The sequence below is a fragment of the Lepus europaeus genome, chromosome X, assembly GCF_033115175.1.
Source record: "Lepus europaeus isolate LE1 chromosome X, mLepTim1.pri, whole genome shotgun sequence".
NCBI classification, from domain to species: Eukaryota; Metazoa; Chordata; class Mammalia; order Lagomorpha; family Leporidae; genus Lepus; species Lepus europaeus.
Window position 1 is genome coordinate 83316966 of NC_084850.1, and position 19963 is coordinate 83336928.

Genomic DNA, 19963 nt, shown 5'->3' on the forward strand with positions numbered 1-19963 from the left:
TGTCCTTTCTAAACTAAAGACTAGGGAAGGGGCAGTCTAGCAAGATAGATAACTTTCAGACAATAATTGTACTACTCCAGCCAAGTATCATAGCAAAAAACTGTGGTTCTACTGCTGTCAACAAAGGCTAAGTGGGAAGTCCGGACTTTACTCTTGTCCAGTTATAACAAGACAGGCACTGGTCTGTATTTCCACTGCCACCTTATGTCAGTGAAAGCAAAGTAGCACTTTGGGACTTTAATATTCTCTGAGTTTAAAGAGCCCCCCAGGTTTCAGTGGAGACCACATAGAGAGCCTGAACTTCCATCCCTACACTATGGTAATGGGGTACCCCTCCCCTTTTCTGCTAGATGGTATCAGAGGAAGCCTAGTACAGTCAGGACTTCCGCTGTCACTCAGTGGTAATGTAGTAAATATATTGGTGGAGGGCACATAGGGAGCTAAGTTTCCACCCCTGCTCGGCAGTAATGAGGCACCCTTCACCCTATCCATGAAGACTAAATGAAAAACCTCAACTTCATCCCTACCAGACAATAATAAGGCAGCATCCCCTTTTCCCTTATGGTACAGTGTCAGAAAGGACCTGTTAAAACAAGACTTAAATAAGATTCACATTTTTACAATATTAGTACCTTGAATGTCTTAGATACCATTGACAACCATTGTCACACCAAGAACCATCTCAACTTGAATGAGAGAAATCAACAGACACCAATATTAAGATGATACAGAGGTTGGAATTAACAGTCAAGTATGAACACCTTTGAACCAAACAGAAGATACGAAGAGGAACCAAATGGAAGTTTTAGAAATGAAAAATACAATAACCAAAATGAAACAGCAAAATATAGAGGACAGAGGTAGAAGCAGTGGCTTGAAGACAGAACACCAGAGATTACTCAATCTGAACAACAGAGATACTTAGACTAAAAAAGAATGAATAGCGCCACAAGGACATGTAGGACTATAAAACAATAGCTACAATTCCATTATCATGTATAAAAATTTTAAATCATTCCTCAATATCATCAAGCATCTAGTTAGTATTCAGATTTCTCTATCTCATAAATGTGTGTTTTGCTGTTGATTTGTTTAATTCACGATGCAATGAAGGTCCACGTATTGTACTTGGTTATTTTATGTTCTCAGCGTTTTTAACATCTAAACTCTCCCTTTTTTTTTCTTAGACAATTATTGAGTTAGTGGGTTGCTTGTCCTATAGAATTTTCCACATTCTTCATTTTTTCAATTGCATCCCCAAGATAATGTTCAAACATGTTCTTCTCACTTTAGAGTTACTTGTAAATTGATAGATCTAAAGGATTGATAGACCCGGGTTTAATGTTTTTTTAGGCAAGACAACTACATAGGTGATGCACTGTACTTCCTATTCTATCATACCAGGAGGTACACAATATATGATAGATGCTCTTTTTGTCATGTTAAGATTGGTCAGATGTTGTTAGCCTTTTCTGGCCATTATGTAATTATGGGATTTAGCTTTTCTCCTAGTGGTTTTGTAATCATCAGTGGTCATTTCCTGGTTTCATTATTTCATCAAGAATTGTCGAATCCTGGTTTGGTTTTTTTAGTTCTATACAGCACTTTAAAAAAAAAAGATTCATTTATTTATTTATTTGAAAGTCAGAGTTACACAGAGAGAGGAGAGGCAGAGAGAGAGAGAGAGAGAGAGAGAGAGAGAGAGAGAGAGAGGTCTTCCATCCAATGATTCACTCCCCAATTGGCTGCAACGGCCAGAGCTGCGCCAATCTGAAGCCAGGAGCCAGGAGCTTCTTCCAGGTCTCCCACGCGGGTGCAGGGGCACAAGGACTTGGGCCATCTTCTACTGCTTTCCCAGGCCATAGCAGACAGATGGATTGGAAGTGGAGCAGCCAGGTCTCGAATGGGCGCCCATATGGGATGCCGGCACTTCAGGCCAGGGCGTTAAAACCCACTGCGCCACAGCGCCTGCCCACAATGTTCTTTTTCTTTCTTTTTTTTTTTTCTTTTCTTTTTTTTTTTTTTTTGATAGGCAGAATGGACAGTGAGAGAGAGAGACAGAGAGACTGGTCTTCCTTTTGCTGTTGGTTCACCCTCCAATGGCCACCGCGGCCGGTGCATTGCAGCCGGCGCATTGCGCTGATCCAAAGCCAGGAGCCAGGTGCTTCTCCTGGTCTCCCATGCGGGTGCAGGACCCAAGGACTTGGGCCATCTTCCACTGCCTTCCCGGGCCATAGCAGAGAGCTGTCCTGGAAGAGGGGCAACCGGGACAGAATCTGGTGTGCCGGCGCTGCAAGGCAGAGGATTAGCCTATTGAGCCACGGCGCCGGCCCCACAATGTTCTTTTTAATGTGCTCATCTTACCAAGTCACTTCCAAATTTAAAAGTATTCAATTGCTTCCCTGAAGCAGAGGAAGAAATTTTAAAACCTTAATATGGTCTGCAGGATAAAGTTCATGCCTCCCCTCCAGACTCCTCTCTCACCATTCTGTGTTCTATAATTGATAATCCAGCAACACAGAAGTGTTGACAGTTTTCCAGCGACACTGTGCTGTTCCTCATTTCTGTGCATTTGCTCATGTTACTCTCTCCATAAACTTTTCTAAACTCTCTTGTTCACCAGGCTGACTTTGTATTCATCTGATAAAATTCAGCTCATAATACATCCTCCAAGTAGTCATCTCTGAAATCTTTGCCTCCTCTACCCCCTGTTCCATTGGTAACCCCTGTAATGTGCTGTACAGACCACTAATATGTATATAAGGATACTTCAAAATTTTATGGAATATGGGACTAAAAGATAAGTTTATTTTGAAATTATGCTTACTAGGGGTCTTCAAAAAGTTCATGGAAATGCATGTTATTAAAAAAAACTATGCATGGATTGCAAAAAATTTTGCACACCAAAATCTTTCAATTCCACTTTGCACTAACTTTTTAAAGTATCCTTGTATTTTCATATTATATTTTATGTATATATACATATATATATATATATATCACCCCACTAGACTATACTCATGATCAGTGACTGTGTTTTATTTATCTCTGTAGACTCAGAAATTAACACAATGCTTATCTTTTTTTTTTTTTTTTGACAGGCAGAGTGGACAGTGAGAGAGAGACAGAGAGAAAGGTCTTCCTTTTGCCGTTGGTTCACCCTCCAATGGCCGCCGTGGCTGGCGTGCTGCGGCCAGTGCACTGCGCCAATCCGAAGGCAGGAGCCAGGTGCTTCTCCTGGTCTCCCATGGGGTGCAGGGCCCAAGCACTTGGGCCATCCTCCACTGCACTCCCGGGGCACAACAGAGAGCTGGCCTGGAAGAGGGGCAACCGGGACAGAATCCGGCGCCCCAACCGGGGACTAGAACCCGGTGTACCGGTGCCGCAAGGCGGAGGATTAGCCTATTGAGCCGCGGCACTGGCCAACTGCTTGTCTTATAGTATGTTCTCAATATGGTTGGTCAAATGAACTACTTTCTTCACTTAATCTTTATACTTTTCCTATGAGGTAGTTGGTAACTGTATTTTGTAAAGATGGAGACGCTGTCTCAGAGAGGTTTAAACAACTTGCTCAAGGTCACATACCGAGGGAAAGAGATAAGATTAAAAACGTTGATCTCTAATTCCAAAGCCCATGTTGTTTCCATCAAACCGTGCAATTTAGCAAGTTAACTGAAAAAGACACAGGTCTTCCTATTAACTGAAAAATACCAAAAGTAAAATTTTACACATCCAGTTATTTTAAAAATTACCCAAATACACAAATTTTTCCCATTTATGGCATGCCTGCTTTGTATACTCCTCAAAACTCCACCCCACATCTACCACTGATAGATAAGCCCCAGGTCATGAATACTCCAAATTACTGGTGCCCTTCAGAGATCCACAACCCAGACACTCCCTGCAGTGCTGCTGAGGAATATCACCTAGACATGTAACACCCTTCTCCTCCCCTTCTTGGACTTTCCTTGCCTTTCTTCCCTTCTCATTAATAGAACCTGGACCATAAACCTTTGGACAAGCTCAAGATGTGAAGGAATTCCTGTCTGTTGCAACCCTGTCCAAGTCCATCCAATAAAGCAAAGAGGCATTGAGTATTATTATTTTATTTTATTTTTTAAAGATTTATTTTATTTATTTGAAAGACACAGGAAGAGGCAGAGACACAGAATGTTTTTAATCTCATACTACTTGTATAGTTTGAATGTGTGCTCTGTAATTCAGATGTTGCCAATTTGGTTTTAATAAGAGGTGATGAGCCGATTAGGGACTGTCCCTTCTTAATTGGATCAAGATGGTTATAAAAGACACTTGAAGTAGCATTTGGTTACCTTACCATCTTCCTTCTGCCATGTGAGTATGCAGCAAGAAGTTCTTCACCAGATATAATAACCTTCTTTACCTTTTCATTACTCTGAATTTTAGTATGTGTTTGACACATCGTAAGTGCTCAAAAGATTCTTGTTAAATAAAGTGCCCTACCACAAAATTAAAAAGGAAATAGAAATATTAAAATAATAATACTCTAGGGCCGGCATTGTGGTGCAGTGGGTTAAAGCCCTGGCCTGCGGTGTCAGCATCCCATATGGACGCCATTTTGAGTCCCAGCTGCTCCACTTCTGATCCAGCTCTCTGTTATAGCCTGGGAAAGCAGTAGAAGATGGCCCAAGGCATTGGGCCCCTGCACCCACGTGGGAGACCGGAAAGAAGCTCTTGGCTCTGGACTGGCACAGCTCTGGCCATTGCAGCCATTTGGAGAGTGAACCAGAGGATGGAAGACCTCTCTCTATGTCTCTCCCTCTCTCTCTCTCTGTAACTCTGCCTCTCAAATACATAAATAATCTTTTTTTAAAAAAAGAGAGCAGAAGGAGGCCGGCGCTATGGCTCAGCGGGTTAACGCCCTGGCCTGAAGTGCCGGCATCCCATATGGCAGCCGGTTCAAGTCCCGGCTGCTCCACTTCCGATCCAGCTGTCTTCTATGGCCTGGGAAAGCAGTAGATGGCCCAAGTTCTGGGGCCCCTGCACTCGCATGGGAAACCTGGAAGAAGCTCTTGGCTCCTAGCTTTGGATGGACGCAGCTCTGGCCGTTGCAGCCAACTGGGGAGTGAACCATCGGATGGAAGACCCCCCCCCCCCCGCCTCTCCTCTCTCTGTAACTCTTTCAAATAAATAAATAAAATATTTTTTAAAAAAGCAGAAGAATAAAAGATGCTATTACCTGTGCTTATTAACAACTAATTCTTCTGTAAATTGTCTGTTCATAACCTTAGTTTATTCTCTACTGGGTTATTTTTGTTTTTCTTATTGACAGCACTAGATTTTACCCTTTTTGTTAGATATACTGCAGACTTTTTTAAAAAATAATTTGATTTTTTATTTATGTGCTTTTTTCTAATCAGAAGTTTTCTTTACATATGGTTGAGTGTACCAACCTTTATCTAAAAGGCAGAACAACAGAGAGCGAGAGAGATCTTCCATCCACTGGCTCACTCCCTAAATGGCCCTAACAGCGAGGACTGGGCCAGGTAGATGCCAGGAGCCAACAACTCCATCTGGGTCTCTTATGTGATTGACAGATTCCCATGTACTTGAACCATTTTCTGCCGCCTTCCCAGGGGCATTAGCAGGAAGCTGAATTGGAAGCAGAGCAGCCAGCATGCAAACCAGCGATGCAATATGGGATGCTGGCATTTCAAGCAGCAGCTTGACCCACTGCACAATGCCAGCCCTGAACATATCAATCTTTTCCTTTTTGACTTCTGGATTTCTTGTCATGTAAAAGGGACTTTCTCTCCTCACAGAACTTAAAAATATTTTGAGGATGGCTGGTGCCACGGCTCACTTGGCTAAGCCTCTGCCTGCGGCACCGGCGCCCAGGGTTCTAGTCCCGGTTGGGGCACCGGTTCTGTCCCGGTTGCTCCTCTTCCAGTCCAGCTCTCTGCTGTGGCCCAGGAGTGCAGTGGAGGATGGCCCAAGTGCTTGGGCCCTGCACCCGCATGGGAGACTAGGAGGAAGCACCTGGCTCCTGGCTTCAGATTGGCACAGCACACTGGCCGTGGTGGCCATTTGGGGGGTGAACCAACGGAAGGAAGACCTTTCTCTCTCTCTCTCTCTCTCTCACTGTCTAACTCTGCCTCTCAAAAAAAATATTTTGAGTCATCTTAAATAATTTTTTTTAAATTTTTACATATTTAATCTACCTGGAATTCCTGCTCAACATGTCTACAATCGAACTATCTACCACAAGCCTTCCGCTTCTATCTTTCTTGATCCTATGCATGGCACCATCATTCTTTCAAGTCACAGAGACTTGAAATTGAGCCATCATCTCCAACTTGTCCTCTGCCTCTCTATACAACATCATCACTACCATAGGAAGTCATTGGCCAAATCTACATTCTCTAGGATCTGACTTTCAAATTTATCCACCATAATCCTTTCTCAGACGAGATCGGGCACGTTCAGGGTGGTATGGCCGTAGACCATAATCCTTTCTTATAATATGAATGCTGTCACCAAAACACAGCTTATACATATCTACCTTCATGGTATTGGTTTGTGCTTTTGCCTCTGCCTAAAATATTCTCCTGTACTGCACCCCATCTTTACTTGTTGCAGTTCTTTCTGTTCATCAAGGTCTAGTTCATCTATCATCTCCCTGAAGCTTTTTCCAATTTCTAGTAATAAATATAATATCCCTTGATTCTGAGATCTCATAACACTTTTTTCATATTTTAAAATTTTATTGTGACAATTGCAAACATAGAGTAAAGTTCTAAGTATGCTACAAAGACGTTTCTGCATATCCTTCGCCCAGGGACCTCAGATAGTTCTACTGAGCTTTTCTCTCCCCCTCTACTTCCCCTCTCCCCTCTTTCTTCCTCCTCTCCATCCCCACTCCCCTCCCTTACCTCTTCACACACTCTCTCTCATTCTCCTCCTCACTTCTCTCTCTCTCTTTTTCACATTATCATTACCATCACCATTATCATCAATGCTCAATCACATATACAGGCAGTCTTCAAAGAATTCATGGAAAATGTGTATTAAAAAAGACTATAGACTTCAATGCCTTACACAAAAATAATCTTACCTTTTAATTCCGTTTTTCCATGAATTTTTAAAATACCCTCATATCATTTCTCTGAACCATTTGAAAGTAAGTGGCAGATATAACCCTCTCTGCCCTTAAATACTTCAGTGTGTATTTACTAAAAACAAACTCTACTACCCAAACACGGAAAAACTGCCAAAATCAGAAAACTAATATTAAAAACCATACTATTACCTATCTACAGACCTTATTAAGATTTGTCAGTTGGCCCAGTAATTTATTCATAGCAAAATAAAATCAAAACCCATCCAGGTTTCTCCACTATAAAGTTTATCTATGGTGCCCTTTGTAATTAAAACATATCTTGTGGGAATATATTTTGAGACTGTGTAAATATCTTGCACTCAGTGGTTTTTGTATCCACTGTATGACTCTAAAGTACTTTTCATTTCACGTTTTTTAATTTAATATATCAAATAGGTAACGCATTCTTATGATTCACAATATTTTAGGTACAAAAGAATATATAGTGGAAGGGTAAAAAGTTTATTTCCTGCCTCTGTTTCCTGATACTTGGTTTCTCACTGGTAATCAATACTGTGTGTGTGTGTCCACCCAAGGACATTTTATGCTTATGTAAGTAAATAGAAATATATCTGGATACTCTTACCTGTATTTACCCGGATGGTAGCATAGTATATACAATGTCCTATATCTTGCTTTTTTGAGCTAAAATTATATATCCTTAAGATCACTACAAATGTGTTCTAGCTATCTATTGCTTCATAGCAAAACTCAGTGGCTTAGAATAAGATTTAAAATTGTTTAATTACCTGAGGTTTGCCTGGGATCAGCTAAAACAATTCTCATTTATGGTCTCTCATTCAGGTTTGGTCAGACAGTATCTGGTGCTGTAGTCATCACAAGCCTTGCTCACTCCTGTGTCTCGCAGTTGATACTGGCTGTTGCATAGAACCAGATTACCTACAGCTGGAACACCTATAAATGACCTCACCAAATGTGTCTCCATTTTATCCACATCCTCACAGTGTAATAATGACTAGGTTCTAAGAATAAGTGTCCCAAGAAAGGAGTAGATAGAAATCATTACTTTTTATGACCTTTTCTCAGAAATGACATAGCATCACTTTTGCCTTAATCATGGGCATGTCTGGATATGAGGGGAAGGAATGCAGATCCCACCTCTTGATAGAAGGATTATGGGAGTCACATTGTAAGAAGAGCATTGGGTGAAAAATTGTTGTAGCCATTTGGGAAAATACCATCTGCCTCAATCTACACCTACCTACTTCCTTAATAGTTGTATAGCATTCTATTATTTGAGTATGTCATAATTTATTTAACCAGTCTCCTATTGATGGACACTAGAATTTTTCCCATCCACTGTCATAAATAATACTATAGCACACATTTCACGTGTGTGGAAGGAATTTATCCCACAAATAAACCTGAAATGGAATTGATATATTAAAAAAGTAATTGTTGTTCAAGTGTACAACTGATTGGCTTTTAATACATTCACATTTTTATGAATCCTTCACTATCCATTTTAGAATATCCTCATTACCCCAAAAAGAAACCCACTCTCCTTATCCATCAACCTCAATCCCTTCATCCCTCTAGCCTTACACAACACTAATCTACTTTCTATCTCTAAAGATCTGCCCATTTTGGACACTTTATATTAATGGAGTCACTTCTTTCATTTAACAAAATATTTGCTTTTTATTGATTTATTTTTCCATGTTTTAATTTTCACATTTAGTAATTTTAATATTTTCCCTATTCACATCACAGGTAAATATTATATGCATACACATATAAACATTGTCATAAATCCCACATTTTGTGATATTAATATTTTCTAATTTTTACTTACTTATTCAAGAGACAGAGAAAGAGACAGGATAGAGGGTAAGAGAGAGAGCTTCCATTCTCTGGTTCACTTCCCAGATTGGCCTGGAAAAGCCAAGACTGGGATGAGCCAAGGTCCATGGTCAGAAACTCAGTTCAGGTCTCCTATGCAGATGGCAGGAGCCCAGTTACTTGAACAATCCCTGCTGAACCATTAAGTCAAATGCCCACCCCGGCATAGTATTTTCAGATTCTATCTATGTTGTAGCATGTATCAGTACTTCATTTCTTTAATTGCCAAATATTATCACCTGTGTATTTATACCACATTTTATTTATCCATCCTTCAGTTGATGGACATTTGAGTTTTTAGCACTTTCTGGCTATTACATATAATGTTGTGTAAGCATTATACATAGATATGAATAATATATAACATGGACAATATGTTTTCATTTCTCTTGAGTACATAACTAGGAGTAGAAATTCTAGATGATATGGTAACTCAATGGTTAATCATTTTAGGAACTATCAAGCTGTTTTCTGCTGTTTTCTTTTTAATTCTCTCCTTGTATATTTTTTAAAGATTTATTTATTTATTTGAAAGAGTTACACACAGAGAGGAGAGGCAGACAGAGAGAGAGGTCTTTCATCCGCTGGTTCACTCCAGCGGATGACCGCAATTGGCCGGAGCTGTGCCAATCCGAAGCCAGGAGCTTCCTCCGGGTCTCCCACGTGGGTGCAGGGGCCTAAGAACTTGGGCCATCTTCTACTGCTATCCCAGGCCCTAGCAGAGAGCTGAATCGGAAGAGGAGTAGCCGGGACTAGAACCGGCACCCATATGGGTGCTGGCACTGCAGGCTAGGGCGTTAAGCCGCTGCGCCACAGCGCCAGCCTTCTGCTGTTTTAAATAAATATTTGTAAATAGTCCCCTAGAAGGAATATCTCAATTTTCACTCACAAAGTTAAATAGTGAGGCCGGCGCCGTGGCTTAACAGGCTAATCCTCCACCTTGCAGCGCCGGCACAGCGGGTTCTAGTCCCGGTTGGGGCGCCGGATTCTATCCCGGTTGCCCCTCTTCCAGGCCAGCTCTCTGCTATGGCCCGGGAAGGCAGTGGAGGATGGCCCAAGTGCTTGGGCCCTGCACCCACATGGGAGACCAGGAGAAGCACCTGGCTCCTGGCTTTGGATCAGCGAGATGCGCCGGCCGCAGCGGCCATTGGAGGGTGAACCAACAGCAAAAAGGAAGACCTTTCTGTCTCTCACTATCCACTCTGCCTGTCAAAAAAAAAAAAAAAAAGTTATATAGTGAGAGTGCTTGTTTTCCCAAAGCCTTGATTAATGAAGTTTAATCAGTCTGGGAACTTTCTGACAACCTGTTTTATGGATTCCCATATATGTTGCATTGTTAAAAAGTCGTGGCTCAACAGGCTAATCCTCCGCCTTGCGGCGCCGGCACACCGGGTTCTAGTCCCGGTCGGGGCACTGATCCTGTCCCGGTTGCCCCTCTTCCAGGCCAGCTCTCTGCTGTGGCCAGGGAGTGCAGTGGAGGATGGCCCAAGTCCTTGGGCCCTGCACCCCATGGGAGACCAGGAGAAGCACCTGGCTCCTGCCATCGGAACAGCGCGGTGCGCCGGCCGCAGCGCGCTACCGCGGCGGCCATTAGAGAGTGAACCAACGGCAAAGGAAGACCTTTCTCTCTGTCTCTCTCTCTCTCTCACTGTCCACTCTGCCTGTCAAAAAAAAAAAAAGTCCTCTTAGGGAGCCGGCGCTGTGCTCACTTGGTTAATCCTCCACCTGTGGTGCTGGCATCCCATATGGGCACCGAGTTCTAGTCCCGGCTGCTCCTCTTCCAGTCCAGCTCTCTGCTGTGGCCCAGGAGGGCAATGGAGGATGGCACAGGTGGTTGGACCCCTGCACCCACCTGGGAGACCCGGAAGAAGCGCCTGGCTCCTGGCTTTGGATCCCTGCAGCGCCGGCCGTGGCAGCCATTTGGGGAGTGAGCTAGTGGATGGAGGACTTCTCTCTCTGCCTTTGCCTCTCTGTAACTCTGCCTTTCAAATAAATAAATAAATCTTTTTTAAAAAGTCCTCTTAACTCCAAAGTTATAAACTAATTCTCTCATGTTTTTTTCTAGTACCTTTACCTTTAGGTGGTTTATGCATTTGGAATTGCAGTGTGTACAGTATAAGGCACAGATCCACCTTTTTCCAGATGCCTGCTTGATTGTCTTTCTTTTAAAAAGATTTATTTATTTAGTTAGTTAGTTGAAAGGCAGAGTTACAGAGATGGAGGGAGAGGCAGAGAGAGATCTTCCATCTGCTGGTTCACTCCCCAGATGGTTGCAACACCCAGGACTGGGCAAGGCCGAAAACAGGAGCCTGAAACTTCTTCCTCGTCTCTCATGTGGGTGGCATAGATCCAGACACTTGGACCATCTGCCTCTGCTTTTTCCAGGAATTAGCAAGGAGTTGGATCAGAAGGGGAGCAGCTAGGACACAAACCGGCACCCATATGGGATGCCAGCATCACAGGAAGAGGCTTTATCAGCTATGCCTCATTGTTGGCCCCTTACTTGACTGTCTTAAAATCATTTAATCAATAATCTACTCTCATCATATATTACATTCCCAATTTCATAAGCCTTTGTGTACCTTTTTAACACATTGTAGTTGAACTTGTGTTGTAATAATTTTTATAGCAATAATGTTTGTGCACCCTTCTAAAATAAACACACATTCTTCTAATTTCTTCATTAGTTTCTGAAGTGTAGCATACTTTCTACATTGGCAGTAGTTATCTTTTGTCTTTAATATCGGCTGATTGAAGCCTTTGGAGAGTATAAAAGAATGCATTTTATCAAAGCTCAGCTGAAACTAAGACTTTTTCTTGCCTATGTATTTATTTGGCTTGCAGAGTGTTAATCATGGTTTTATCAGGATTCTTTTTTTATTTATTTATTTGACAGGTAGAATTAGATAGAGAGAGACAGAGAGAAAGGTGTTCCTTCCATTGGTTCACCCCCCAAATGGCCTCTACGGCCAGAGCTATGCCAATCCGAAGCCAGGAGCCAGGCGCTTCTCCCGGTCTCCCATGCGGGTGCAGGGCCCAAGCACTTGGGCCATCCTCCACTGCCTTCCTGGGCCACAGCAGAGAGCTGGACTGGAAGAGGGGCAACGGCCCCCATATGGGATGTTGGCACCGCATGCAGAGGATTAACCAAGTGAGCCACGGCGCCAGCCCCTATCAGGATTCTTAATAAATAATATTAGTTTCCAAATGAGAAAATCCTACCAAAAATAGGTATACCCATTTTAACATTGAAACATTAACATCATTGAAACATTAACATTATACTTAATGTAGTCCTGCCTTTAAAATTCCAGAGGACCTGACTGGGATACTGAATTATATGAAGAAGGGAGTGCTACAGTCAGAGAGCTTCTTACTGAGTTATATGGCAAAGTTGGAAAAATTCGTCACTGGGGCCTGATCCGATACATCTCTGGGATCTTAAGGAAGAAGGTGGAAGCACTCGATGAGGTACTAACAGTTCTTGAATTTATACTAAATCTAAGCGGAGGTGTTTTTAAAAGTTAGTTTCTGTAATTTTTTTTATGGCAACTGTAGCCTCTAATCTTTTGAAGTGTTGATTTTTCCAACATGAAGTTTCTGTTATTTAGTTTTGTTTGTAAATAATAAGTATACATTACTGAACTGTAAGAATTGTAGACATATAGAGATATTGTAAACCATAGCGGCTTTAGATCTTCAGAATAAATTTACATGAGACTAAAAGTTCATGCCTTCTAGAAGATGAAAAGACTCATTGTTTCTTCCTAGAAACCACTCTTTTCTGACTTTCATGGTAGTTCCTGAGGAATAGAGTTTGGTGTGTCATTAAGTTAAGAGAAAGTAAAGGTTTCCAGGCTGAGAACAGAAATGTTCATGGAAATACGAAGTGTTGTGAAAAGAATAATGTTATGTTATGGTACTTTACCTCTTCCTAGGCCTGCACAGACCTTCTGTCCCACCAGAAACATTTGACAGTGGGACTCCCTCCAGAGCCTCGAGAAAAGACCATATCTGCGTAAGTATGGTGTTGTTTGGGTTTCATCAAGCTTCTCTTAGCCTCTAAGTTGCCATTTGGGCTTGTCAGAATTCTCACGCCCTAATCTGCCTATGGATGACAGTGTCCTCTACATGCACACTTGTATCAGAGACACCAGCGAGAATGCTGTTAATGGCAGGGCACGAGTGAATCAAAGTGGAAACTCACAAGGAGTAGTGCTCAAATTTTTTTTTTTTTTTACTTACTGGCTTTCCCAAATTTCCCATTCCAAAAACAAAACAAAACAAAACAAAGAATAAAATAACCAGAACACCAGGAATTACACCCACAAAAATTCAGCCAAACTTTAAAGAGGGCAAGAAAGTGTGTGACTGGAGCCTACTGATGAAGAAACTCCATACTGCTCAAGAAGGAATAAAAGGGTGCAAGTCATATTCAAAGGAGAATGGGTACTTGCAAGCCTAGTGAGTGAGGCAACACCCTTGCAAGAACACTATAATCAGATTGCTACTGTCTGAGTTCTGCCCCAGCTTCTAAATGGAGAAAGTGCCCTAGGATAGGGTGGGGGTGCAGCTGGTGGGAAGTTGAGTGACAGGCTGGGATGGAGCATTTCTTACTCATGGATCTTCCTTTTGCCATTAGCCATGCCAGTATAACTCATCTGCACTAAATGTGTTTAATTTCATGTCACGCCAGTGCCAAAACTTAAATCTGCAAGCAGACTATACTTGTATTTCCAAGAAGTATTTTTAGAGGAAGTCTGACTTCATTCATAAAGGATCTGAAAAATCTGTATTTCGGCTAGGGAATAATTTGAAACAAGATATTCTCCCTGCCTGCCAGTTCTACTTCTGTAGCCAGTGTAGTGAAGAATTTATTTTGTAAACACAAGATGTTCTAGATATAGAGTTTAATCAGGAAAAAGAAATGAGGGAGAAGTAAGCAGAAATATCTTTGCTGATGCTTGTATGCTATCTCCTTGGTTTACATCCATGACTTGTGTTGCTTCCAAGATCCTGTATTAAAGCTTAGAGAGACATGTCCTAGAGCATTTGCCATGCATTCCATGTGTAAGACCAAGTTAAGGTTTCATGAAAATAGTACTAACTTTGCGTGTTACTTTGCTTAAGCTGCCATAACAGACTACCACCGACTAGATGATTCAAACAACAGAAATTTATCTTCTAGCAGTTGTAGAGGCTACAAGTCCAAATCAGGATATCAGCAGGGTTAGTTCCTTCTGAAGGCTGTGAGGGGAATGGTTCCAGGCCTCCATTCTTGGTTTGTACATGGCCATCTTTTATGTCACCTTGCATTTCTTCCCTCTATGTATGTCTCTGATTCCAAATTCTCCCTTTTTATAGGTACCTCAATCATATCAGAATAGGGCTGGTCCTGATGACTTAAGTTTAACTTAATTACCTTTATAAAGACCCCATCTCCAAATAAGGTCACACTGTGACATACTGAGGGTTAGGATTTCTTTTTTTTTTCCTTTTTTTGTTTTCTTTTTGACAGGCAAAGTTAGACAGTGAGAGAGAGAGAGAGAAAGGTCCTCCTTCCATTGGTTCACCCCCAAAATGGCCGCTATGGCCAGTGCTCTGCAGCTGGCGCACATTGCCGATCCAAAGCCAGGAGCCAGGTGCTTCCTCCTGGTCTCCCATGTGGGTGCAGGGCCCAGGCACTTGGGTCATCCTCCACTGCCTTCCCCGGCCACAGCAGAGAGGTGGACTGGAAGAGGAGCAACTGGGACAGAATCCAGCACCCCAACTGGGACTGGAACCCGGGGTGCCAGCGCCTCAGGCAGAGGATTAGCCTAGTGAGCTACGGCTCCAGCCGAGGGTTAGGATTTCAACCTATGCGGCATGGTCCACACTCCCAGAGTACTTTATGTCAATGATAGTCAGAAGTGGAACAATGTGTACATACATGTGTGTGTACTGATAAAACTAGAAAATCAATGTAACTCTAAAGTCATCAAATGGCTTCCAAAAAGCCTAGTTTATTACTTTGTAACTGTTAGAGTTAGCTGTCAAATGTTAAAAGAACTAACCACGGAAGAATAGTTTGAAAAGACATCATGGGGTGAAAAGACATCATGGGCTAAATTTTAAATAAAATTTTGGAGGAGGACAATCCAGGTTTTAGTCAGGAGAGAGAAGAGCTCTTCTGAGTTAATGTGGGCCAAACTGGTTTGGCAGGGGCAATGACTGGGCCTTGGAGACAGCAAGAACCACAATACTACTGGTAATGAAGAGATGTTGTGGCAGTGACTTAAACTTTGGAAGAGCTTTTAAATTTTTCCAATGTATTATGTGTAAGTGGTTGCAGAGTGTTTCTTTCTTTCTTTCTTTTTTGATCTCTTTTCACTGTCGTCTTCCTCAGACCTCTCCCCTATGAGGCACTCACTCAGCTGATAGAGGAAGCCTGTGAAGGGGACATGAACATTTCAATCCTTACACAGGTGAGCAGAACTATAAAGCCTTATCTGCTGGTTGATAGCTTTAAAGGTTGTTTTCAATTGAGCTGGCAATTTGCAAAGACAACAAAATAGGTACTGGGAGACTGGCACCATAATTTTTTGTCTAAATCCATTTCATTCACAGGAAATAATGGTATATCTAGCCATGTATATGAGAACTCAGCCTGGTCTCTTTGCTGAAATGTTTCGACTTCGAATTGGTCTGATCATACAAGTTATGGCAACAGAACTGGCCCACTCCCTTCGATGCTCAGGTACTTAATTCCTTAACTATTTTACATGGAATTCACTTTAATGAAAGTCTGTGGAGTTTGAGATACAGGGGAAAAGAAAGCTAACACATTAGTATCCACAGCTCAGACGCTGCATATGGCAATCTTGCTCCCATGTTTATCAGTTAATATGTAAGTCAAGAGACTGATATTGGTGACACATTTGTGTATTAGTCCTGCTACTTCCAAATGCTGCCTCTTGGGGGCTCTGCACTCCCAGTTCTTCCTAACTGCTCTTCATTTCTCTGTACTACGAAAGTGTTCTGATAGGTTCAGTGGAGCTTCTGGACAAAAACTGAGTCACTACATCAATGGATCATAATGTATCAACATTACAATCAAAGGAAGACAATATCTTATTAAAATTTATCTGACAAGACTCGGAAATCAGTTTTAGGTGCATTTGGCAAGATAACTTTTAGAAGAATAGTTGAGGCCTTTGGAATCTGATATTTGTCTTATTGCAATAATAATGCAAAATATTTGAAATAGTGATGATACAGAAAAATAAAATCACAATTGCAAAACTCAATTCTAGTGATCATTTCAGTTAGATTTTCCCCAAGAAGGTTTTCAGTTGAGCTGTTAACCAGTAGCTAAATATATTGCTTTGAGTCAATTCTAAATCAAACACAGATCATTTATATTTAAGTAATCCTTTGAAGGAAGGGTTAGCAATTGCTTTATAGCTAGCTATTGTTTTATAGCTATTACATTGCCAGACACTGTGTGACTTTTTCTTTATATGAGTGTTTAAATAGAGAAATTGTTTCTACTCCTTACAGAAACCGCCCCCCCACTTTTTTTTTTTTTTTTTTGGATACTGCTATTGTTTATTACAACAGCTTAGCCTGGCTTACCTAGTTTCCCAAACGTGGACAAAAATATGGAGCTGGGTCTCTTTAGGAATTTTTTAATGTAATGAATTTTTAACAGTTTGAATATACTTTGTAGATATAGTTAAGAATATGATATTCTCTTCCTCCCTCCGTCCTCCTTCTCTCTCTTCTCTCTTTCCCACCCATGCTCCCTCTCCCTTTCTTTTTTTAGTTTTTGAGATAATATTTTAAATTTACATTACAGTAAAAAGGCTTATTGCTTCACCAAACAAGAAGTTTAACAAGTAAAAAGCAAAAAGACCCTAGTTTAGTGGAATTATAGGCATTAGAGCAGTGCTTTATAGAAGGTATTATTGTCCCACTTTAACTGAAACTCAGAGAGATTAGGTAACTTGCACAAAGAAACAGAACTAGTAAATAATGGAATTTGAATACAAGTGTGTTTGATACAAAATATTTCCAGTTCAGCACACTGTTAAACATAAAATGTGCAGATACTTCAAAAAAGTTCATGGAAAGTGAAATTGAAATGGGGTAGGCGTTTGTCCAGTTAAGATGCTGATTAAGATGTCCTGGTCCCCATTCCTGGGAATTTACCCAAAGGAAATGAAATTGGAATTTGAAAGAGTTACTTTTACCCCCATGTTTATAGCAGCTCAATTCACAATAGCTAAGATATGGAGTCAACCCAGATATGCATCAACTGATGACTCGATAAAGAAAAAATATATATATACATGATGGAATACTACTCAGACATTAAAAAAACACTAAAATCTTGTCTTTTGCAACAAATGGATGCATCTGGAGACCATTATGCTTAGTAAAATAGGTCAGACCTAAAAATACAAATATCATATGTTTACACTGATTTGTGGTAGCTAATATATAGAGTACAAAAAAAACCCTTCATATATATAAGTGAAATTGACATCTTGGGATTTGAATATTGTTTATAGCCCTTGTCTATATTCCTGTTGAACAGTGGTCTTTCTAATTTTAACTTGTTGAACTTTTTATTTAGTGGAGCATTAACCCTGTGATTATAAAGTAAACTAAAAATATTGCAAAAGTTTAAAAAGGAAAAAAAGAAAAGAAGGAGTAGGGAGGGAGGGAACTATCATTATATTCTTAGAATTATATTTATAGGGGCTGGTGCCGTGGCTCACTTGGTTAATCCTCTGCCTTGCGGCGCTGGCATCCCATATAGATGCCAGGTTCTAGTCCCAGTTGCTCCTCTTCCAGTCCAGCTGTCTGCTGTGGCCCAGGAAGGCAGTGGAGGATGGCCCAAGTGCTTGGGCCCTGCACCCGCATGGGAGACCAGGAAGAAGCACCTGGCTCCTGGCTTTGGATTGGCGCAGCGCCAGCCATAGCGGCCATTTGGGGGTAAACCAAGAGAAGGAAGACTTTTCTCTCTCTCTCTCTCTCACTGTCTATAACTCTACCTGTCAAATAAGTAAAAAAAAAGAATTATATTTATGAACTACTTAAAATATGTTCTCTGTGTATTAATAAAAATTAATTTAAATTTTTTTTTATTTAATGAATATAAATTTCCAAAGTACAGCTTATGGATTACAAAGGCTTCCCCCCCATAACTTCCTCCCCCCCGCAACCCTCCCCTTTCCCACTCGCTCTCCGCTTCCATTCACATCAAGATTCATTTTCAATTCTCTTTATATACAGAAGATCAGTTTAGTATATACTAAGTAAAGATTTCAACAGTTTGCCCTCACATAGCAACACCAAGTGAAAAATACTGTTGGAGTACTAGTTATAGCATTAAACAACAGTGTACAGCACATTAATGACAGAGATCCTGCATGATATTTTTTAAAAAAAGATTGATTACTTTTCTATGTAATTTCCAATTTAACACCAAGGTTTTTTTTTTTTTCATTTTCAATTATCTTTATATACAGAAGATCGCTTCAGTATATACTAAGTAAAGATTTCATCAGTTTGCACCCACACATAACCACAAAGTGTAAAAATACTGTTTCAGTACTAGCTATATCATTACTTCACCTTGGACAACCCTAATTTAAAATTTTTTAAAGATGTCCTGGTCTAATATTAGAGTACCTGGATTCAAAACCTGACTCTGCTCCTAACTCCAGCTTCCTGCTAATGCAGACCCTGGGAGGCAGTGATGACTCCCCAAATGATCAGGTTCCTGCCACCCAAATGAGAAACCTGGATTGAGTTCCTGGCTCCGAGCTTTTCTCCCTGCTCCTACCATTATGGGTATTTGGAGAGTAAACAGCAGATGAGAGCACTCTTTGTCTCTCTGCCTGTCACATAAAAAATAAATAAAACTATAATTTTATTTTGCTACAGAAGTTTTTTGAAACCCATGCCTATGAAAGATGTTTAAAAAGTTCATGAAAATGCATATTATGAAAAAACTGGGGCTGGCATTTTGGCTTAGAGGGTAAAGCTGCCTCCTGCAATGCTGGTATCCCATATGAGCACTGGTTCGAGTCCAGGCTGCTCCACTTCAATCCAGCTCCCTGCTAATACCCTGGGAAAGCAGCGGAAGATGGCCCAAGTTCTTGGGCCCCTGCACGCATGTAGGAGATCTGGAAGAAGCTCCTGACTCCTGGCTTCAGCCTGGCTGAGCCCCGGCTGTTGTAGAGTGAACCAGCGTATGGAAGATTCTCTCTCTCTCTCTCTCTCTCTCTCTGTCTCCCTCTTTCATTTTATTTATTTATTTTTAACAGGCAGAGTGGATAGTGAGTGAGAGAGACAAAGAGAAAGGTCTTCCTTTTTGCCGTTGGTTCACCCTCCAATGGCCACTGCGGCCGGCGCATCTCGCTGATCCAAAGCCAGGAGCCAGGTGCTTCTCCTAGTCTCCCATGCGGGTGCAGGACCCAAAGACTTGTGCCATCCTCCACTGCCTTCCCGGGCCATAGCAGAGAGCTGGCCTGGAAGAGGGGCAACCGGGATAGAATCCGGCACCCCGACCAGGACTAGAACCTGGTGTGCCGGCGCTGCAAGGCGGAGGATTAGCCTGTTAAGCCACGGCGCCAGCCTGTCTCCCTCTTTTAAATAAATAAATAAATAAACCTTAAAAATACTCGAAAAAACTATTCATGGCTTTCAAAATTTTTTGCACCAATGTGAACTTATCTTTTAATTCCATTTTCCATGAACTTTTTGAAATACTCTTTTATTATATAATATTCTCTAGTTGTGATATTAAGATATGTTTTGTGAGAGGGTGTGGTTGTCCAGCTAACCACCAAACAGTCAGTCTTCATTTTTCCTTAATTATCTGTTATGGAACTTTTTCCTTTGGATTCATCAAAACCATGGTTCTTTATGTCACAAAGGATAAAGTCAAGATTCCTGGGTATGATATTCAAG

General features: G+C 41.3%; 1 protein-coding gene across 6 annotated transcripts in view; it reads left to right on the forward strand.

Moving 5' to 3' along the window:
• PHKA1 (phosphorylase kinase regulatory subunit alpha 1) overlaps window positions 1–19963 on the forward strand; it is a 123410-nt gene that overhangs the window by 86436 nt on the left and 17011 nt on the right. For all 6 annotated transcript variants that reach the window (XM_062183646.1, XM_062183642.1, XM_062183643.1 and 3 more), the window contains 4 exons: window positions 12316–12472; window positions 12940–13019; window positions 15387–15465; window positions 15608–15737. In XM_062183646.1, coding sequence (XP_062039630.1) covers window positions 12316–12472; window positions 12940–13019; window positions 15387–15465; window positions 15608–15737 — 446 coding nt within the window. The remainder of the gene's footprint in view (window positions 1–12315; window positions 12473–12939; window positions 13020–15386; window positions 15466–15607; window positions 15738–19963) is intronic.